The sequence below is a fragment of the Medicago sativa genome, chromosome 3, assembly GCF_051527215.1.
Source record: "Medicago sativa cultivar Bolivia chromosome 3, Bolivia_mono, whole genome shotgun sequence".
NCBI lineage: Eukaryota > Viridiplantae > Streptophyta > Magnoliopsida > Fabales > Fabaceae > Medicago > Medicago sativa.
Window position 1 is genome coordinate 3667599 of NC_140751.1, and position 18587 is coordinate 3686185.

The following is an 18587-nucleotide window of genomic DNA, read 5'->3' on the forward strand; positions in this document are numbered from 1 at the left end:
TTTGGTATTGAGATACAAAGCCTCCAATGAATCAGAGAGATGGAATCGAGCAAGGAAAAGAGAAGAGAGGGATGAAGGAAAAAAGAAAAGAGAGACAATTAGTGAAGTGTGGGACCCACATTGCCACATGTCATTTTTTTATGTGGGTGTAGGAGTGGTATTGCCACCTATGGTGGTATACCTATCAGGACTCAAAAAATTTATCTAGATTCTTCTCTAAGAATAACTAAGTTAGCGACCCCCCTTTTGGATATCTGAAAATCTATCAAAAGAAAGTAGCATTAGCAATTAGATTCAAATAAAAAAGTAAATCAACCCCATAATCCAGCAAGTGATTAAAATTCCATGCTTTTTAAAATACAGAAAATGCCTTTTATGTCTTTTTTTTATGGGAAAGAGGTAGATGAAAATAATGAAAAACAAAGTCTCTATATATAGGAAAAAAAAATAATGTCATGATCAATTTTGATTGACTGATGAAAAATAAATGAGTCATGATCCATTTTGATTGGCTGATAAAAAATAAATGAATCATAGTCCATTTTAATTGGTTGATAAAAAAATTAAATGAGATGAGAAATATGAAGATGTCATGCGTACTTTTGTATTATATAAAGATATGGGAAATTTGAGTGCCTCTAGGACAATTTTCAAAGGACTTTAAATACTTCATCGATATCTTATTATAAGCATCCTTGACAAAAATCACAAATATTAAGAAAAGTTGATAGTGTAATTATCGTGTTCATTTTGTGCGTGAATGCTACCAAATTGTTTTTTTGTTTATATGTATATTTAATTTGCTTTTCAAATTTCAAGATAAGTTAGTAATATTAAACAAGGCTGTGTTTGAAAATAAATAAAATAAATTCACTTAATAATTTGTATAGAGATTTATATTCAAAGATTAAACTTTTTTTTAAAAGAATATTTATAATTAGAGACTGAGGAAATAGTAAATGCTTATTAAAATTTGTGTATTAATGTATTGAAAATTAAAATGTTTGAATTTTTTTAAATAATTTTAATAATTTACTTCATTCGTTTCAAAATACATGTCACAGTCAACCACTACACACATGTCAATACACAATTTTGACCATTAATATATTTAATTATATATACTAAAAAACTATACAAATTTGATATTTGAAAAATATTCATCGAGACAAATCAAACAACATTTTACATCCTAACATTTATATCTATATATTAGTTAAAAAATATGATCAAAATAAACTAGGTAAATAATGCACATCGTAAAGTTACGACATGTATTTTAAAAGAGAGGCTGAACTTAATTTAAAATGGGTAAAAAATGTTTGGGAGACACTTAACGAGACCAATATAATATCAAATAATACTTGGTATTGGCATCCACGTTTTTGCTCTTTCATTACCCGGAAATTGCTGCCTAGTAGTATTGTAGTAAGAGAATTTCTTTTTCCCTCCTGAACTGACCCAATTTTATTTGACTCTAGTAGAGACTCAAAAGTCCCTCTGTCTCCCTCTCCCACATTAATCACTTATCTCCCACTTTCATTTTCATATTCATCAAACAAACTCACTCATTCATGGCTTCCCTCACAGATCGCTTCAAATATGATGTTTTCATCAGTTTCAGAGGCGAAGATACTCGCTATGGTTTCACTGGCTATCTCAAGAAAGCTCTTGATGACAAAGGTGTTCGTACTTTCATGGATGACGACGGACTTCGAAAAGGCGAAGAAATTACACCATCACTTCTCAAAGCAATTGAAGATTCCATGATGGCCATTGTTGTTCTCTCTAAGAACTATGCTTCTTCCTCCTTTTGCTTACAAGAATTTTCAAAGATCCTTGATTCTATGATGAAAGATAAGGCTCGTTCCATTCTGCCGGTTTTTTATAAGGTGGATCCTTCTGATGTAAGAAAGTTGAAAAAGACTTATGGGAAAGCAATGGATAAACATAAGGCTTGCCCCGATCTGGATAAATGGAAGGTTTCTCTTCACCAAGTTGCTAATTTGTCTGGCTTTCATTACAAAGGGTATATTTCTATATCTTTTCTTTTTCATCTCACTTGTCCAGTATTTTTATTGATAGATAGACGAAATCGCAATAATTATTAAAAATTATTAGATAAATAGTTAATAATATCGTATTGATATTTTAAACATGAATGAGAGGTCACATGTTCATGTTTTGGAAACAACCTTTTGTGTAATAAAATAGGATAAGGTTATGTACAATACACCAAAATAGTGCGACCTCTTCCCGGATCTTGCGTATGCGAGAGCTTTAGAGCACCTGGCTGCCCTTTTATTGATATTTTAAAGTTATAGAAAATTTAAGATAAATAAACCAAGTAATTGAGCCCAAGTGGTTAATGAGCTCCCACTAAGACAAATTGTTCGGGAGAATTCGAGTTCGATTCCTAATAGCAACATTTCTTGGTCAGACTTTATTTAATTTTCGGTCGAACTCTAGATTGTTCTCATCCGAAATTGAACTCAAAATAGAGGACATTTTTAGTTATATAATAAATAGACTTACGTGCACTTTCGACCCTCCATATATCGTAATCCCCTCCATATATCGTAATCGTGCGATTTTAGCCTCTTATCTTTTTTGAGCAATTTTGGCCCCTTACGATTTCCTCCTTTATGATTTGGTAGGCTCTCTCATAATTTTCCTCCAAATTTACATTGTGATGACATGATTTATTGACGTGACACTAAACTCATGACTTTTCTTTAAAATTAAAAAATGAAACTCCAAAAAATGCCAAAATGTCAGGCTCTCTAATTAAAAGTTTGGTTCGCTCTCAAGTGTACTAGCCGATTTTTCTCATTTTTTGAATTTTAAAGAAGAGCCACACGACTATGAGAGTTGAGTTTTACGTCAATAAATGATGTCACGTTAACATATATTTTGGGAGAGAAACTATCAAATCATGGAAAAACAAAAGGGGACAAAATTCCTAAAAAATACGGGGGCTAAAATCCTACAATTGCGATAGATGGAGGGCGAAAAATACATCAAGCCTAATATATAATCAGTGTTAAAAACATAGACATATGCACTTGAATGACCTCTTATCTCTTATTGGACAGGGATGGGTATGAGCATGAGTTTATTGAGAAGATTGTTGAACAAGTCTTAAGAAATATAAAACCTGCCGCCTTACTTGTTGGTGATTACCTAGTTGGACTGGAGCACCAAAAGCAACATGTGACTTCGCTTTTGAATATTGGGTCTGATGATACGATCCACATGGTGGGGATCCTTGGGATTGGTGGAATAGGGAAAACCACTCTTGCTCTAGAAGTTTATAATTCGATTGTTCATCAATTTCAATGTTCCTGTTTTGTTGAAAAAGTCAGAGAAAATTCTGATAAAAATGGGTTGATACATCTCCAAAAGATCCTTTTGTCTCAAATTGTTGGAGAGAAGAACACGGAGATAACAAGTGTTGGACAAGGAATTTTAATATTACAAAAAAGGCTTCCACGAAAGAAGGTTCTTTTGCTTCTAGACGATGTTGACAAGGAGGAGCAATTAAAGGCTATTGCTGGAAGTTCCAATTGGTTTGGTCCAGGCAGTAGAGTCATCATCACGACTCGGGACAAAAGGTTGCTAAAATGTCGTGGGGTTGAAAGAATATATGAAGTGAAGGGATTGAAGGATGAAGATGCCTTTGACTTGGTGGGATGGAAAGCTTTAAAAAACGATTATAGTCCAAGCTATAAAGATGTTTTATTAGAACAAAAGTATGGAAGAGAATTGGATGTGAACGAATTGCGTAGATTGAAAGATTTGAAGAATGACAAAGGTTTTTCAGGTTATGCGAATGTTTTAAAACGTGTCGTAGCATATGCTTGTGGTCATCCACTTGCTTTGGAAGTCATGGGTTCTCACTTTTCTAATAAGACAATAGAACAATGCAAAGATGCACTAGATCGTTATGAAAGAGTTCCTCATAACAAGATCCAAACGACGCTACAGCTGAGCTTTGATGCCTTGCAGAAAGAAGAGAAGTTTGTTTTTCTTGACATTGCTTGTTGCTTCAAAGGATGGAAATTGACAAGAGTCGAAGAAATACTTCATGCTCATTATGGTGATATCATGAAAGATCACATTAATGTGTTGGTGGAAAAATCACTCATAAAAATAAGTGATTCTGGTAAAGTGACATTACATGATTTGGTAGAGGATATGGGGAAAGAAATTGTTAGACAAGAATCACCTGAAGATCCTGGAAAACGAAGTCGGTTATGGTCTTCTAAAGATATAATTCAAGTTTTAGAAGAAAATACAGTGAGTAATGATATGGATGGTTTGGCTTTTCATCTTTAACTTATTACTTACTGTAGCTAATTCTCAAGTTACCCTTTTGGCTTTCTGCATTATCAATTGTCACAATATCAAATTTTTTTGACCTTTATACAAGTTTAAGTTATATACACTGTGAGTGTAATTTTTTTTTTACACATACATCCTCAAAGTATCAGAGAGAAACATGTTGAATCACCAACAGGTGTATCAATTCATCTATTCAATATATGAGTTAAAGAGAGTACAAGAGTTTATTATATAGGCTATGAGTTCAGGTAGCAGTTAGTTACATGAAACTAACTAGAAAACTAGAAAACCAAAAATAATGCAAGTCTGGTAGTAAGCCTAAGCGCCCTCTCTAACTACTCTCATCTATATCAGAAGTAATATTTGAGACATCCAATGATGTGTTGCCGCATCATTTAATGAGTTAAAACACACACTTATCATAACCAATTAATTGATATGACAACACAAATGTATTGGTAAGACTAACAATGTATTTTCTACGGTATATTGGGTTGATTTGTCCTTTTTTTCTTTATAGGGAACAAGTAAAATTGAAATCATACATTTCGGCTGTTGGATTCAAGTAGAATGGGATGGAGAAGCTTTCAAGAAGATGGAAAATCTCAAAACACTAATTTTTAGTAATGATGTCTTTTTCTCTATAAATCCCAAACATCTTCCAAATAGTCTAAGAGTGCTGGAATGTCGCAATCGCAATCGCAAGTATCCTTCATCAGATTTCCATTTTTTCATTCGCAATCGCAATATCAATCGCAAGTATCCTTCATCAAATCCATTTGAGTGGAAGGGCTTTCTCACAAAGGCAAGTGTAACATTCTGTATCTCTTATTTTATATTAATACATTTGGTTTAAGATTATTCATATATTTCTCACTTATTTGCATGTTTTTCTATTTCCATTTTCTTGCAGAAGTTCCAGAATATGAGAGTTTTAAACCTTGATAATAGTAATCTTTTGGCACAAATACCTGATATATCTGGTCTTCCAAATTTAGAAGAATTTTCAATTCAAAAATGTTGGGAACTAATTGCAATCGATAAATCAGTTGGTTTTTTGCGTAAACTTAGAATCTTGAGATTTATAGATTGCACCAAGATCCAGAGCGTTCCGCCTCTCAGTTTGGCTTCACTGGAAGAACTCAGTCTTTCACATTGTTATAGTCTAGAAACTTTTCCTCTCCTGGTGAATGGTTTTTTTGGAAAACTTAAAATCTTAAGGGTTATAAAATGCACCAAAATCAAAATTATTCCATCTCTCATGTTACCTTATCTAGAAGAACTCGATCTTTCAGATTGTTCGAATCTTGATAATTTTTCACCTGTGGAAGATGGGTTTGGTGATAAGCTTAAAACTATGAGTGTTAGACGTTGCATCAAGCTAAGGATTATTCCACCTCTCAAGTTGGATTTGCTAGAAACACTTGACCTTTCATGTTGTTATAGTCTTGAGATTTTTCCACTTGTGATGGATGGGTTTCTTGGAAAACTTAAAACTCTACTTGTTAATAGTTGCATCAACCTAAGGAGTATTCCACCTCTCAAGTTGGATTCGCTAGAAAAACTTGACCTTTCATATTGTGGTGGACTTGAGAGTTTTCCACCTGTGGTGGACGGGTTTCTTGGAAAACTTAAAACTCTGCTTGTTAAAAGTTGTCACAACCTCAAGAGTATTCCACCTCTCAAGTTGGACACACTAGAAACACTTGACCTTTCATGTTGTTATAGTCTTGAGATTTTTCCACTTGTGGTAGACGGGTTTCTTGGAAAACTTAAAACCCTACTTGTTAATAGTTGTGGCAATCTCAGAAGTATTCCACCTCTTAAGTTGGATTCGCTAGAAAAACTTGACCTTTCATATTGTGGTAGTCTTGAGAGTTTTCCACTTGTGGTGGACGGGTTTCTTGGAAAACTTGAAACCCTGCTAGTTGAAAATTGTCACAATCTCAAGAGTATTCCACCTCTCAAGTTGGATTCACTAAAAACACTTGACCTTTCATGTTGTTATAGTCTTGAGAGTTTTCCACTTGTGGTGGACGGTTTTCTCGGAAAACTTAAAACCCTACTTGTTACAAGTTGTCACAATCTTAGGAGTATCCCACCTCTCAAGTTGGATTCTTTAGAAAAACTTGACCTTTCATGTTGTTATTGGCTCGAGAGTTTTCCACTTGTGGTGAACGGGTTTCTTGGAAAACTTAAAACCCTGCTTGTTACAAGTTGTCACAATCTCAGGAGTATTCCACCTCTCAAGTTGGATTTGCTAGAAAAACTTGACCTTTCAAATTGTTATAGGCTTGAGAGTTTTCCACTTGTGGTGGACGGGTTTCTTGGAAAACTTAAAACCCTGCTTGTTACAAGTTGTCACAATCTCATGAGTATTCCACCTCTCAGGTTAGATTCGCTTGAAAAACTTGACCTTTCAAATTGTTATAGGCTCGAGATTTTTCCACTTGTGGTGGATGGGTTTCTTGGAAAACTTAAAACCCTGCTTGTTACAAGTTGTCACAATCTCAGGAGTATTCCACCTCTCAAGTTGGATTCGCTTGAAAAACTTGACCTTTCAAATTGTTATAGGCTCGAGAGTTTTCCACTTGTGGTGGATGGGTTTCTTGGAAAACTTAAAACCCTACTTGTTACAAGTTGTCACAATCTCAAGAGTATCCCACCTCTCAAGTTGGATTCTCTAGAAAATCTTGACCTTTCATGTTGTTGTAGTCTTGAGACTTTCCCATTGGTGGTGGATGGGTTGTTGGATAAACTTAAATTCTTGAATATTGAATGTTGCATCATGCTCAGGAATATCCCACGGCTCAGGTTGACTTCGTTGGAACATTTCAATCTTTCATGTTGTTATAGTCTTGAGAGTTTTCCAGAAATATTGGGAGAGATGAGAAATGTACCAGGACTCCTCTTGGATGAAACTTCCATAAAAGAATTGCCGTTTCCATTTCAAAATCTTACACAACCTCAAACATTATGTAACTGTGGATATGTCTACTTACCAAATAGGATGTCAACACTGGCTGAATTTACTATCCAGAATGAAGAGAAAGTGAACGCAATGCAATCTTCACATGTAAAGTATATTTGTGTCAGGAACTGCAAACTTTCAGATGAATATCTGTCAAAAAGTCTTATGTTGTTTGCTAATGTGAAAGAATTACACCTAACTAAAAATCAATTCACAGTTCTTCCTAAATCTATCGAAAAATGTCATCTTTTATGGAGGCTTGTCTTGGATGATTGTGAGGAACTTTTGGAAATTGAAGGGATTCCTCCATGCTTAAAATCTTTATCTGCAATAAACTGTAAATCGTTGACTTCGTCGTGCAAAAGCAAATTACTAAATCAGGTTATGATTATATTTTTTTGTTATGCATTTGATATGATAATTGATATTATTTAAAAATTTTACATTAATTATTTATGACTAACAGGAATTACATGAGGCTGGAAATACTTGGTTCCATTTGCCAGAAGCGAAAATTCCAGAGTGGTTCAATCACCAATGTTTGGAAGGACTGTCAATTTCTTTCTGGTTTCGTAACAAGTTTCCTGCCATAACTCTCTGTGTTGTTTCTCCATTGACATGGTATGGTTCTCAACATCGTGTAAAAGTGATCATCAACGGCAATACATTTTTCTACACACATGGTTTGAAGATGGGTACGACATCACGGAAGGATACGTACCATTTGCATCTTTTTCATATGCAAATGAAATACTTCAATGAGAATATGGACAAAGCACTTTTAGAAAATAAGTGGAATCATGCAGAGGTTGACTTTGGATTCCCATTCATGTATAGTGGAATCCATGTATTGGAAGAGAAAAGTAACATGAAAGATATTCGGTTCAGTAACCCAGAGATTGATGCTAACATTGTGTTACACCCGAGATGTTAAAGTAAGTACATCATTCATTTTACGCAAATTGTCATAAAGCTTTCTTCTTGTAGTGTAGAATGTTAATTTGTTTCATAATTTTATGATATATTTTTCTATGTATTTACAAAGATAATGGTGGAAGCATTGATTACTCTTTTGGGTAAACCAACCAAAACCATGCTGACTTTATATACACGGCTTAAAAGATCTTCATCTTTGCTTGATATGTTTATGTGACTCACTCCATATTCTGTTCTGCCATAAGGAGTTCCTGCAAAAGAATTTGATTTTGAATGTTATTTAGAAAAATGTAATTATGTTTTTTTTTTTTTAAATACAGACAAAGAACCATTTCTGATTTGTTTAGTCACACGAGTTGTTCGGTTAGATTGCTGCATCTGCGTTAAAAGTCTCCAACTTTTCAAAATATTTGCAACAAGGTGGAAGTTCTTGACAAGAGGTGATTGTTTTGTTTTTATATTATCCATTTTAAGGTTGCATTTTTATATTTTCCCCTAGTTAAAATAACCTTTGTACCTATGTATGCAGTTAAATTTTAGAGTTCGTGTTGTCGAATATCGGCCATGGCACCGATAGTGCATGGCGAATTGTTGGCAGACTTTCTGGCAACTGCTATGGCTAATTTGTGGAAGATGGTGCACAGAAGCATGTTGTGGGGTAAGATGGAGGCTTTAAATTGTTGATTTTTGGCTTATGTCATCGGCAATTGATGACAATGTTTAGACTATAGAGGATCCATTTCCTTTTATTGATAAAGGAATGGACTGTAGTGTTTTTTTTTTTCTTTTTCTTTTGGAATAACTGTAGTGTGTTTGAATTTCAGGAACTTCTCCTATGCTCATCTAGCGCATATGAAGTATATACTCCCTTAAGGTATTGAAATTGAATAGGTGGTTGTTGTTGATAAGAAGAGCTTGTGTATGAAGCCTGATTTGAAGATCACTCCGATCAATCTGCTAATATGGCTCTTATGCGATATTTTAATGCCAAGCTGATTAATTTCTTTAATTTGCATCCTAAGGTAACAAGCTGATTAATTTCTTTAATGTTGCTCTTGTTAAATGTATTTGCTATATTTGAAGGAGTGATTTACACTATCTTAACAGTGGTGTGGAATGTTATTCAATCATTAGCTTTGATTTGGATTGTTATTTTAGATGCTCAGAGTCTGTAGTTCTTGAACTACATTGGTTGTGTCTGAGTTATATTATAAATCTCAGTTATAATTACTGTAATTTTATTTTTTGCTTTTTATTACAGATAAGGTTACTGATATTCCAGAGGCCAGGCTACCAGAGAGCCTTTTAGCCAAAAAGCTTGTAACTTGATTTTCAAAGATTGGCCTGTGAATTTGTTAACAGAAATTTCATCAACTTCCGATGAAATTGAATTGTCGCCGAACAACTTACATTTGATTCCATCTTTTAAAAGACATGTTTCTCAGAAGAATGTTGCTGGCCAGACTGATCAAGTTCAGTGCTTTTCATCATCTAAAACTTCTCTGCCATCCCATGAATCTGACTGCCTAGATAATCAAGAAATTGCAAGCACATGGCAGAAAGAACGTGAAATATTTTCTGATTGTGTGAGTAGTCTCAATGCAGAAAGAGGCGAGCAGAAGGAATCATTGTCAATGTATTTTCAATCATTTTCCGATTGTGTGAGTAATCTCTACGCAGAAAGAACGAGCATAAGATCTCCCCTCCACATTCTGTTTGCCACACTGAAAGCCCTGATTTAAAAATTGTCTCTTGTACTGATAGTTTGTTGACACACACCTGCACAGTCTGCACCTGAGAGATTGTTGCTCGGTTCTGATGTTAAGCTTCAAATAGTGATTGCCCAAAATTCTGTGCTGTGTTTTAAGCCTGCAAAACGAGTGTTCGACTTTACACTCACAGAAGGCAGTGATGATTTGAACAATAGAGTAAACATGTCTAAACCTAGCAGAGGGTATTTTGAGGACTGCAAATCTTTTGATTCTGTTTCCCTACCTCCAGAGGTATGCCATCTTGTTTAAGTGGGGAATTGTTCGAACACTAGGTGTGTTTGTGTGTGAATTGAAAAATTCCTAGAAGTCCTATATAGGAGAGTTTACATACAACACTAGTGTTTATATAATGGAGGTATGACTCTTGGGGCGTACCTCAAGGGATACCCAATTTTGTAAATGAGTGATGACACAATCAATATGTCGATGTGGTTTATACAATTCCTACAATGCAATATAACTTTGATACAACTGTAACTAGGTTGCGTTAGTATAGGACGTCGTGGTTGATAGTTTACTTGCATAATTTTGTGCAATACATAAAACGTTTTAGAAAGAGCGACCTCATCTGCGACTGATCCCAATAATTTTTTCGTTGGTTGAAAAAGTATTTTTGAATTGTTTTTAACTATTGTTACAACAATGACACATTAGTTCTCCCTTACAGTGAAGGATGACAAGTTTGACCCATTTTTGTCGAGACCAAATTAAAATGTGAGAAAATTGTGAGGAATAAAATGGGTCATGGTCAATTGGTCCTAATGTTGTTTGGTATTATCTCGCATGGTCCAGCACTAGGTTTTTCATCCCCATTGGTTATGATATGTTATTAAGCCTATGTTCAATATTAAGGTGAGTGTGTAAGAATCATGACGATCTATCGTGAATTATGATTTCTTAAAAGCTATACTTTATATATAGTTTATGTAAAATTATTGTGAGTCACCGTAATTTTGACACATTTAACGTGATACCAAACATACACGAAATATTAACAATGTCTTTATTTTCTTTATATTACTATTATTTTTAGAATTTTTTTATCCGACTCAATTACCAACCAATCCGAGCAACAATACCACTCAATATCCATTGGTGAGGCTCATGTAAAGCCAGAGTTTTAATTTTGGAGTAATAGTCATTTTGATCCTTGAATGTGTAATGAGTAGCCACAATAGTCTTTCAATGAATCAAAATTTTAAAATAGTCATTGATTATGCACTTCATTAGTCAAAATAGTCCATAATATTAAATTCTTCTTTAATATTGTCATACTAGTCTTTCAATATACCTACTTATTGTCATATTAGATCTTATAAGTACTTATTGTTATTTCAGTTCTTAGTATTGAGAAATTATTTTAGCGTCAGTAACTATTTTGACTAACAAAGTATATAAGAGACTATTTTAAAATTTTGATACATTAATAAACTATTATGACTACTCATTACACATTTGGTACCAAAGTGAGTATTTTTCAGAAAATAAAACATTCAATCCAAGACCTTAAGCGGCACCTTTATTCTTATTTCTCTATCAACCATTCATTCTCTTTCGTCTAAATAATAATTCATTTTAATCTAAAATAAATTAAAGGTACCAATGATACCAAAGAGCTATAATTTCCCCTGGTCTGTACCATGAGATAAACCATTGATAACATATATCAAACTAACACTGAAGAATAGGCTATCTATCTCATGGTGAGGATGAGGTGGTGCAGTGAGGCTATCTCATTGTCAGGTACACACACTGCACTACTCACTCATCTATCTTCTTCTTCTTCTTCATTCCGCAACAACAAAACTTCTGTGCTCTTTCAATTTCACAACCACAACCACAACCACAACCACCCTTTCTTCTTCTTCAAATTCAAATTCAATAACTCTTTTTCTTCTTCTACCTCTCTTACCCACCATCGTCTCAAGCCATTAGCTGCTCGACGAGTACAAAATTCAAGTACAAAGAAGGAGGAGGACAATTTTGATGATTTTGTGGTTGTTAATTTCTACCATTTTGTTTTTATCAATGACCCACAAGAATTAGTCGCCAAACACCTCTCTTTCGTGGAATTGGAGGTTCGTTTTTTATTTTATTTTATTTTTGGAGCTTCAGTTCATTTTATTTTTACATCATGTATAGCAGCACTGATAGTTTTGATCGAAAATGTGTCTTGTGTCTGTCTGATACGTGCACATCTTCTGATTACATTCAATTATTTAATTGATGGCAACACATCATCATGTGTAAAACTTAATGTGTATAATTTTAACTTTTTAGATGTTCATTGTTAAATGTCATATAATAAAAATCTATAACAAACTGGCCCTAAGTATCGTGACGTGCGTGATTACGTGAATTCTGGTATCATAAGCACAGTAGGAAGTATTGCTGGTGCTAAATTAGTTTCTTAATGAATGCTTTCGCCAATGCGTGGAGGCTCCAACAGTGGTTAAGTTGATGTTATCAGTTGTCATGACAACAATGAAGGAAAGTAGTGATCCGTTGTCACAATTCATTCTGAATTTTGTCTCTCCATGTGTAACTTTTAGTTTGTTGACAGGGCCTAGACATCAATGGAAGAATCTATTTGAATGAACAAGGGATTAATGCACAGGTTAGTTTATATGATCAAGCACTAGTGATCCGTTGTCTCATGAATAAAAAAGAACTAGTCTTCCATGCAGTGTTTTGCAGTTCAAATATGTCCTTCTGATATGATATATTTCTACAGTATAGTGGGCCATCGAAAGACGCTATGGCATATGTCAACTGGATAAAAGAGGATAGCAGGTTTTCTAATATCCTGGTTCAAATATCTCCATCAAAAACTGGACATACCTTTCCAGTATTGAAGTTGCGGTATAAACCATCTTTAGTACAGGTAAGCCATATTTACGCCTCTTTTCTACAGATTTAAGCTTATCCGCATTGGCATGGCTGTCCACTTTTACTTTTAACTTTATCTCAAGGTGTGTTTGGATTGAGGGTTTTGGTGGACTTGGTCTATATTTTGGTATATATTTGAGATTTTACGAAATTGAAAGCCCTCCTCTCCTTGCCCCTCCAAAGTCCTCCATCCAAACATGTTTGTACCGTTACATTATATGATAAATAGCTGTGGCTTTACAACAACACTATCAACTTATGACTTTCATTTGTCTGCAGTTTGAAGGTGGTACATCCAATCTTCCATTGCTCGATCCTTCAATGCGGGCATTGCCTTTAGCTCCTTCAGAATGGAGAGAAAAATTAGAAGCCATCAATGATCCGCATTCAAAAGATTATCCTGACAGAGATTACATTATATTGGATGTGAGAAATGGTAAACGTTCTACAGTTCCAAAATGAATCTACCTTTATTTCCTTAATTTAATTTACACCCTTTCTCCCCTTTCTTTTCCTTGTAATATTCTGATCTGGGTTCAGACTCTCTGGCACCTGAATCAAATGCCTTTATGTTAATTACATCTATCCTTAGAGAGGACTTCCCGAATGACATGTTCATAGAGTTATCATTACGAGCTAGTTGCACATCACAATATTTGAAAAAATTGTTGATTCACAATCCTTTCTGGGAGACTTTTTGAACAATTTAACGAGTGCACCCTAGATGGCTAGAGAGATCTCGTACATGCTGAGGAGGAACATTGGCCGATAAAGGCTAGGGAGTGAGTGGAATGGTGAGGTACCTGTTTGTGAAGAATTAGCCAAATAAAAGGTCTTACTCACCTGTCACCACAGTGTGAAACTGCTCAGATTCCGGTGGCCAGCAAAGGCAGATATATTTGGGGGAGATATATGTTAATGTGTGTGTGTGTATTTCTTTATGCACTGACAGTGTACACTTTTTTATACATATATCAAATCTCATCGTAATGTCACTTTCTTAGGTTAGTTCTTAAAATATTCCTACAAATATCTACATGGTGTGATTTGATTCGACGTATTTGTAAAAAAGTTTAACATAGTTGGTGTATATAAATCAAATCTTACATATATAGATGCTAAGGCTAGTTGAACCACGATTCTACATTAGATATATTTGTGAAAAATATTTGAATGGTTAAGATGAATGACCAGTGGCTAAGTTGTAGCCTATTCCTAGATAAGCATAATATAATTGACTATTTTCTAAAGAAAATGCTAATATATTATAGTCTAACACTGTCTAATGAATGACTTCTTTTGGCAATGACATGATGGTCTCAAAAGGAAAGTTTGTTGCTCATTTTATCTGTGCACTATATGAGAATATTCATCGCTATCATGGTTATAACTTCTATGTCTAAATATAGTATTGTTTCTGCTATTCAGGTTATGAGTGGGACATTGGACATTTCCGCGGGGCTCAACGACCTAATGTAGACTGCTTCAGGAGCACTTCATTTGGACTGTCTCAAGAAGAGGTTCAATCATATTTTGATATCTCACTGATCAAATGTGGGCTGATTTGGGATTTGCTATGATCTCATGATAAGCTGAAACATGCCATCAAGATGTAGAACTTTTTTAGTCGACCTAATGCTATAAAATCTTGGTTTTTGTGCATTAAATATTAATACTGATATTCACCAAAAAACTTTGTTTTGATTTATTACATTTATTATGATAAGAATATAGCGTTCTAGGCTTCTAGCTGCCAATATGGGTTTCATTTAACTTAATTTTTTCATCTTATGTTGGGATCCATGCATCATTGGTTGCAATTTTTGAGATTTTATGTGTCCTTAATGGTTGTTAAAGTACTCCTCTTTAATATGTCCTTTTCAGATCACTGCTTCAGACCCTTTATCAAATGTAGATAAAGAAAATACAAACATATTGATGTATTGCACAGGAGGGATTCGCTGTGATGTGTATTCTACAATACTGAGGTAAATTATTACTTCATGATTTTTATTTTTATTTTGCTCCCTTGTGTTAGCTTTGAATCAAACAATCAAATTCATATAGTTATTATTAGGAATAGGATTATGATTATAAATTAGAATTTGAAATAGCAAATCATATCTGTTAGCATTTAGTGTATTTATTCTACATGCTATTACAAATTACATGAATAATACTACAAACATATATGTAATCATGTTTTGGACAAATTACACGAAAAATACTATAAACATACATTTAATTTAAAATTAAACAAATAACTAAAAACTTGTGAAATATTCATAATTAGCAATAAAAAGTCACATATCTTAATCAAAACATACATTCAAATACCAACAAAAGTCAAGCAAATAAAGAAGCTTAAATCTCTAACACTTAAAGGAACCAAATATTAAAACTCATATGAATGTTCTACAATAGAAATCAAAGATCATCATCATCATCACGATTAAATTATTCATCTTTATCACTTTTATCACTACTAGATTTGTAATGTCTTCCTCCTCTTTAGCATCAAGAGTTTCGATTTCTTTAACATCTACCACACTTCCTGTGCCATTGCACTAGATGTACTTGCAGCTGTCCCCGTGAGCTTAGCTCAAATGGTAAGGACAATGCATAATATATGCAAGGTCCGGGGTTCGAATCCCGGACACCACAAAAAAAAAAAGATGTACTTGCAGCTGCCCTCTTCGCTGCTGTTTGCCTCCTATTGTTGATCACAGGCTCATTAGCCCCACTTGCCTTAGTCCAAGTTAAAGTATCATCTTCATAGCAGATACATCAACTTATCGCGCTCAAGAGACAGATCATGAACAAAGCATAGATTTTAGAATTTTGCTGATTTTGATATATTGCTTTGATGCCATGTGGCAGGCAGCATGGATTTCAGAATTTGTATACCCTGAAGGGAGGTGTTTCTAACTATATAAGGAATGAAGGTCCTGCAGAATGGATAGGAAATTTATTTGTATTTGATTCCCGATTGTCTCTCCCTCCTCCTGTTGACGATCCTAAGGCCATTACGGAAGGTGGGATGACTCCAGTTTCTAGAGATGATAAGTTTGCAAAATGCTACATATGTAATGCGGGAGTCAATGAACTCAGACATCGGAATTGTGCAAATCTTGACTGTAATTTGCTTTTTCTGTAAGACACCTTTTTCTTTTGCATTTGTCTTGTTTATAACCGAGAATTCAAAATATGATTCATACAAGTCAAACATGTTAACCTTTGTCTTGCAGATGCTGCAGAAAATGTGTAAAGGATCTAAGAGGATGTTGTTGTTTGACTTGCACTAGTGCTCCTAGGCTTAGACCTGTTTTAAATGGAGAGCAGAGATACAGGAAATGGCACGTCTATCGTGACATGGATTTACCAGGCAAGAATTTCTACTTGATCATCAAAAAACAGTGATGTTAAGGAATTGACTGCACTGCTTTCTTGTCCCCTCTTTCTGTATGTATGTATGTATGTATGTGTGTGTGTGTGTGTGTGTATATATATATATATATATACATATATATATATATATACACATGTGTGAGGAGGGATTGAGTTACTTCACGATTGAGTTACTTCACGAGTAACTCTGAGTTGATTTACATTTCTTAATAACTCATTATAAACATTGAGTTTTCACCAATCCAAATGTCAAATCAAATATTCTTATTGAATAGATCAATTATAGTAATTCTCAAAATAAAAATTTAAACTGTTAGAACTTCATTAGATAACTTCAAATAAACATATAATATTTTTTTTATAAAAATATAAATGAACATAAATTGTTAGATTACATAGCTACACACACACACACACATATATATATATATATATATATATATATATATATATATATACACACATGTGTGAGGAGGGATTGAGTTACTTCACGAGTAACTCTGAGTTGAGTTACATTTCTTAATAACTCATTATAAACATTGAGTTTTCACCAATCCAAATGCCAAATCAAATATTCTTATTGAATAGATCAATTATAGTAATTCTCAAAATAAAAATTTAAACTGTTCGAACTTCATTAGATAACTTCAAATAAACATATAATATTTTTTTTATAAAAATATAAATGAACATAAATTGTTAGATTACATAGCTATAGTTTTAGATAATCTAAAATTTGTAGCTATGTAATCTAACAATTTTTGTTTGAGCATTAACATAATATGATGATAATGAAAAGTTGGATTGGTTAACTTCGATATTTATAATGAGTTATTATGCAGAGTAACTCAACTCAAAGTTCCCACCCCTCCCTCCCTCTCTCATTTGTGATTTGGTAGTCCCTATCTTAATATTTCTCCAAAATTATGCTGAAGTGAGATCATTTATTGACGTAGAACCCAACTTTCAAAACCCGTATTGCTTTTCTTTCAAATTAAAAATTAAACCGCAAAAAAACACCAAAGAAAATTGGAATCCTAATTAGGGATTCCGTTTGATTTCAGTATAATTTTTGGTGTTTTTTTACTTTAATTTTAAATAAAAATGACGCAATGAGAGTTGGATGGCCTGTCAATAAATGATACTGTCTCAATGTAAATTTGGAGGAAATTGGGTGGAAGACTGTAAAATTACAAATGAGGAAAACATAGAGACCAAAACCGTTTAAAAAAGTGGGGGCTAAAATCACACAATTGCGATACTTGAGAGTCAAAAGTGCAACTAAAAACACACACACATTTACCTTTTATTCATGATGTGCATTTGGATTTGAAGGGAACTGTACAACTATTGATAAATTTCCATTAATTTAGCCATTTACCATTTTTCAGGGCAATTGAAATGTTCTTGATTGAGTTGATGTAGTATCCTCGTCAGTAAGTTTGTGCTTGATCGGTCATATGCAAGGCAACTTTTAGCATAGATCCATGGGTTTATGATCTATTTTAATCTGAGCAAGAAAAATAATATTGAAATTTTATGGAGTTCAGAAGAGTGGTTAGAATTTAACCTCAACAATGAAGGAGGTTGATATTGAAATCAAGGGCCAAGATTTGGAAGAGTTACCACGATTGAAGTTAATATATTTTGCTCTTAACATTGACTCACCAATGATCAATATTGATAGTGGAACATGGCTCCATGTTACTATTTGCACTTTGTAGTGATTTAAATGTTTATTATTGTTGAATAAAAGGTATTTTCAACTGCAAAATTGGTGCAGAAGGACAATACATTGTTAGTTGATGCACATATTTGACTGAGTGTATGTTTAGTTTTACTCGGACAATAGTGGATGGTTTTGAGTGAATTGATTTTGCAGAGTTGATCCAGACTAAAATTAAGTCGAAAGTAAAATGATTTGGGTTTAAATATATTATGTAAAATTGATTTGAATTATAAATTTTTATATAAAAATTATTTATAGAATCATTAGCTACAACTACAAATACTAGTTTCGAGTAGAATTAAATTTGGAGTTAAAATCAATTCAATTAATAAATTAGTTGAATTAAATCCCATGAAAAAAATTAAACAATTCACTATAATTGAATTTTTTTTTTTTTTTTGCGTTAACCCTCCTATTCTCAGGGAAAAAGGGCTTTAGTAACCCGGAGTTCGGCTGTGAGATAAAAATAGTCTGGTAAAAAATTGTTACAAGAATTGAACTCGGATTCTCACAAACACAATTCACTACTACAATGGAA

The 18587-nt window shown here is 33.7% G+C and overlaps 2 protein-coding genes and 1 pseudogene across 5 annotated transcripts; all 3 read left to right on the forward strand.

Annotated features, from left to right (window-relative positions):
• Positions 1-1375: 1375 nt before the first annotated feature.
• On the forward strand, positions 1376-10500 carry LOC146934984 (uncharacterized). Of its 4 annotated transcripts, none has more exons than XM_085750225.1 (9): positions 1376-2029; positions 3096-4299; positions 4865-5149; positions 5258-7696; positions 7782-8250; positions 8572-8691; positions 8781-8909; positions 9076-9273; positions 9513-10500. In XM_085750225.1, the coding sequence occupies exons 1-5, from the start codon at positions 1575-1577 to the stop codon at positions 8247-8249; spliced, it is 4851 nt and encodes a 1616-aa protein (XP_085606351.1). In that variant the 5' UTR covers positions 1376-1574; the 3' UTR covers position 8250; positions 8572-8691; positions 8781-8909; positions 9076-9273; positions 9513-10500. The 4 variants fall into 4 exon arrangements, with proteins under 4 accessions (XP_085606351.1, XP_085606352.1, XP_085606353.1 ...); XM_085750226.1 differs by having other exon boundaries at positions 8572-8671; XM_085750227.1 differs by having other exon boundaries at positions 8620-8691.
• LOC146934985 (uncharacterized) lies at positions 8816-10500 on the forward strand (annotated as a pseudogene).
• A 1214-nt stretch (positions 10501-11714) lies between these two features.
• LOC146934986 (rhodanese-like domain-containing protein 8, chloroplastic) lies at positions 11715-18094 on the forward strand. The gene is made up of 9 exons (XM_085750229.1): positions 11715-12101; positions 12587-12640; positions 12758-12907; positions 13192-13348; positions 14341-14432; positions 14797-14900; positions 15793-16065; positions 16161-16297; positions 17712-18094. The coding sequence occupies exons 1-9, from the start codon at positions 11724-11726 to the stop codon at positions 17729-17731; spliced, it is 1365 nt and encodes a 454-aa protein (XP_085606355.1). The 5' UTR covers positions 11715-11723; the 3' UTR covers positions 17732-18094.
• Positions 18095-18587: the final 493 nt, after the last annotated feature.

What these genes read in the sequence shown, in the direction of transcription:
- LOC146934984 (XM_085750225.1), top strand. Translation starts at nt 1,575, where the DNA reads ATGGCTTCCCTCACAGATCGCTTCAAATATGATGTTTTCATCAGTTTC. An exon ending in GGAAGGGCTTTCTCACAAAG is followed by an intron (nt 5,150 to 5,257) that starts GCAAGTGTAACA and finishes ATTTTCTTGCAG; the next exon opens with AAGTTCCAGAATATGAGAGT. An exon ending in AAAGCAAATTACTAAATCAG is followed by an intron (nt 7,697 to 7,781) that starts GTTATGATTATA and finishes TATGACTAACAG; the next exon opens with GAATTACATGAGGCTGGAAA.
- LOC146934986 (XM_085750229.1), top strand. Translation starts at nt 11,724, where the DNA reads ATGGTGAGGATGAGGTGGTGCAGTGAGGCTATCTCATTGTCAGGTACA. An exon ending in ATAAACCATCTTTAGTACAG is followed by an intron (nt 12,908 to 13,191) that starts GTAAGCCATATT and finishes ATTTGTCTGCAG; the next exon opens with TTTGAAGGTGGTACATCCAA. An exon ending in GTGTATTCTACAATACTGAG is followed by an intron (nt 14,901 to 15,792) that starts GTAAATTATTAC and finishes GCCATGTGGCAG; the next exon opens with GCAGCATGGATTTCAGAATT.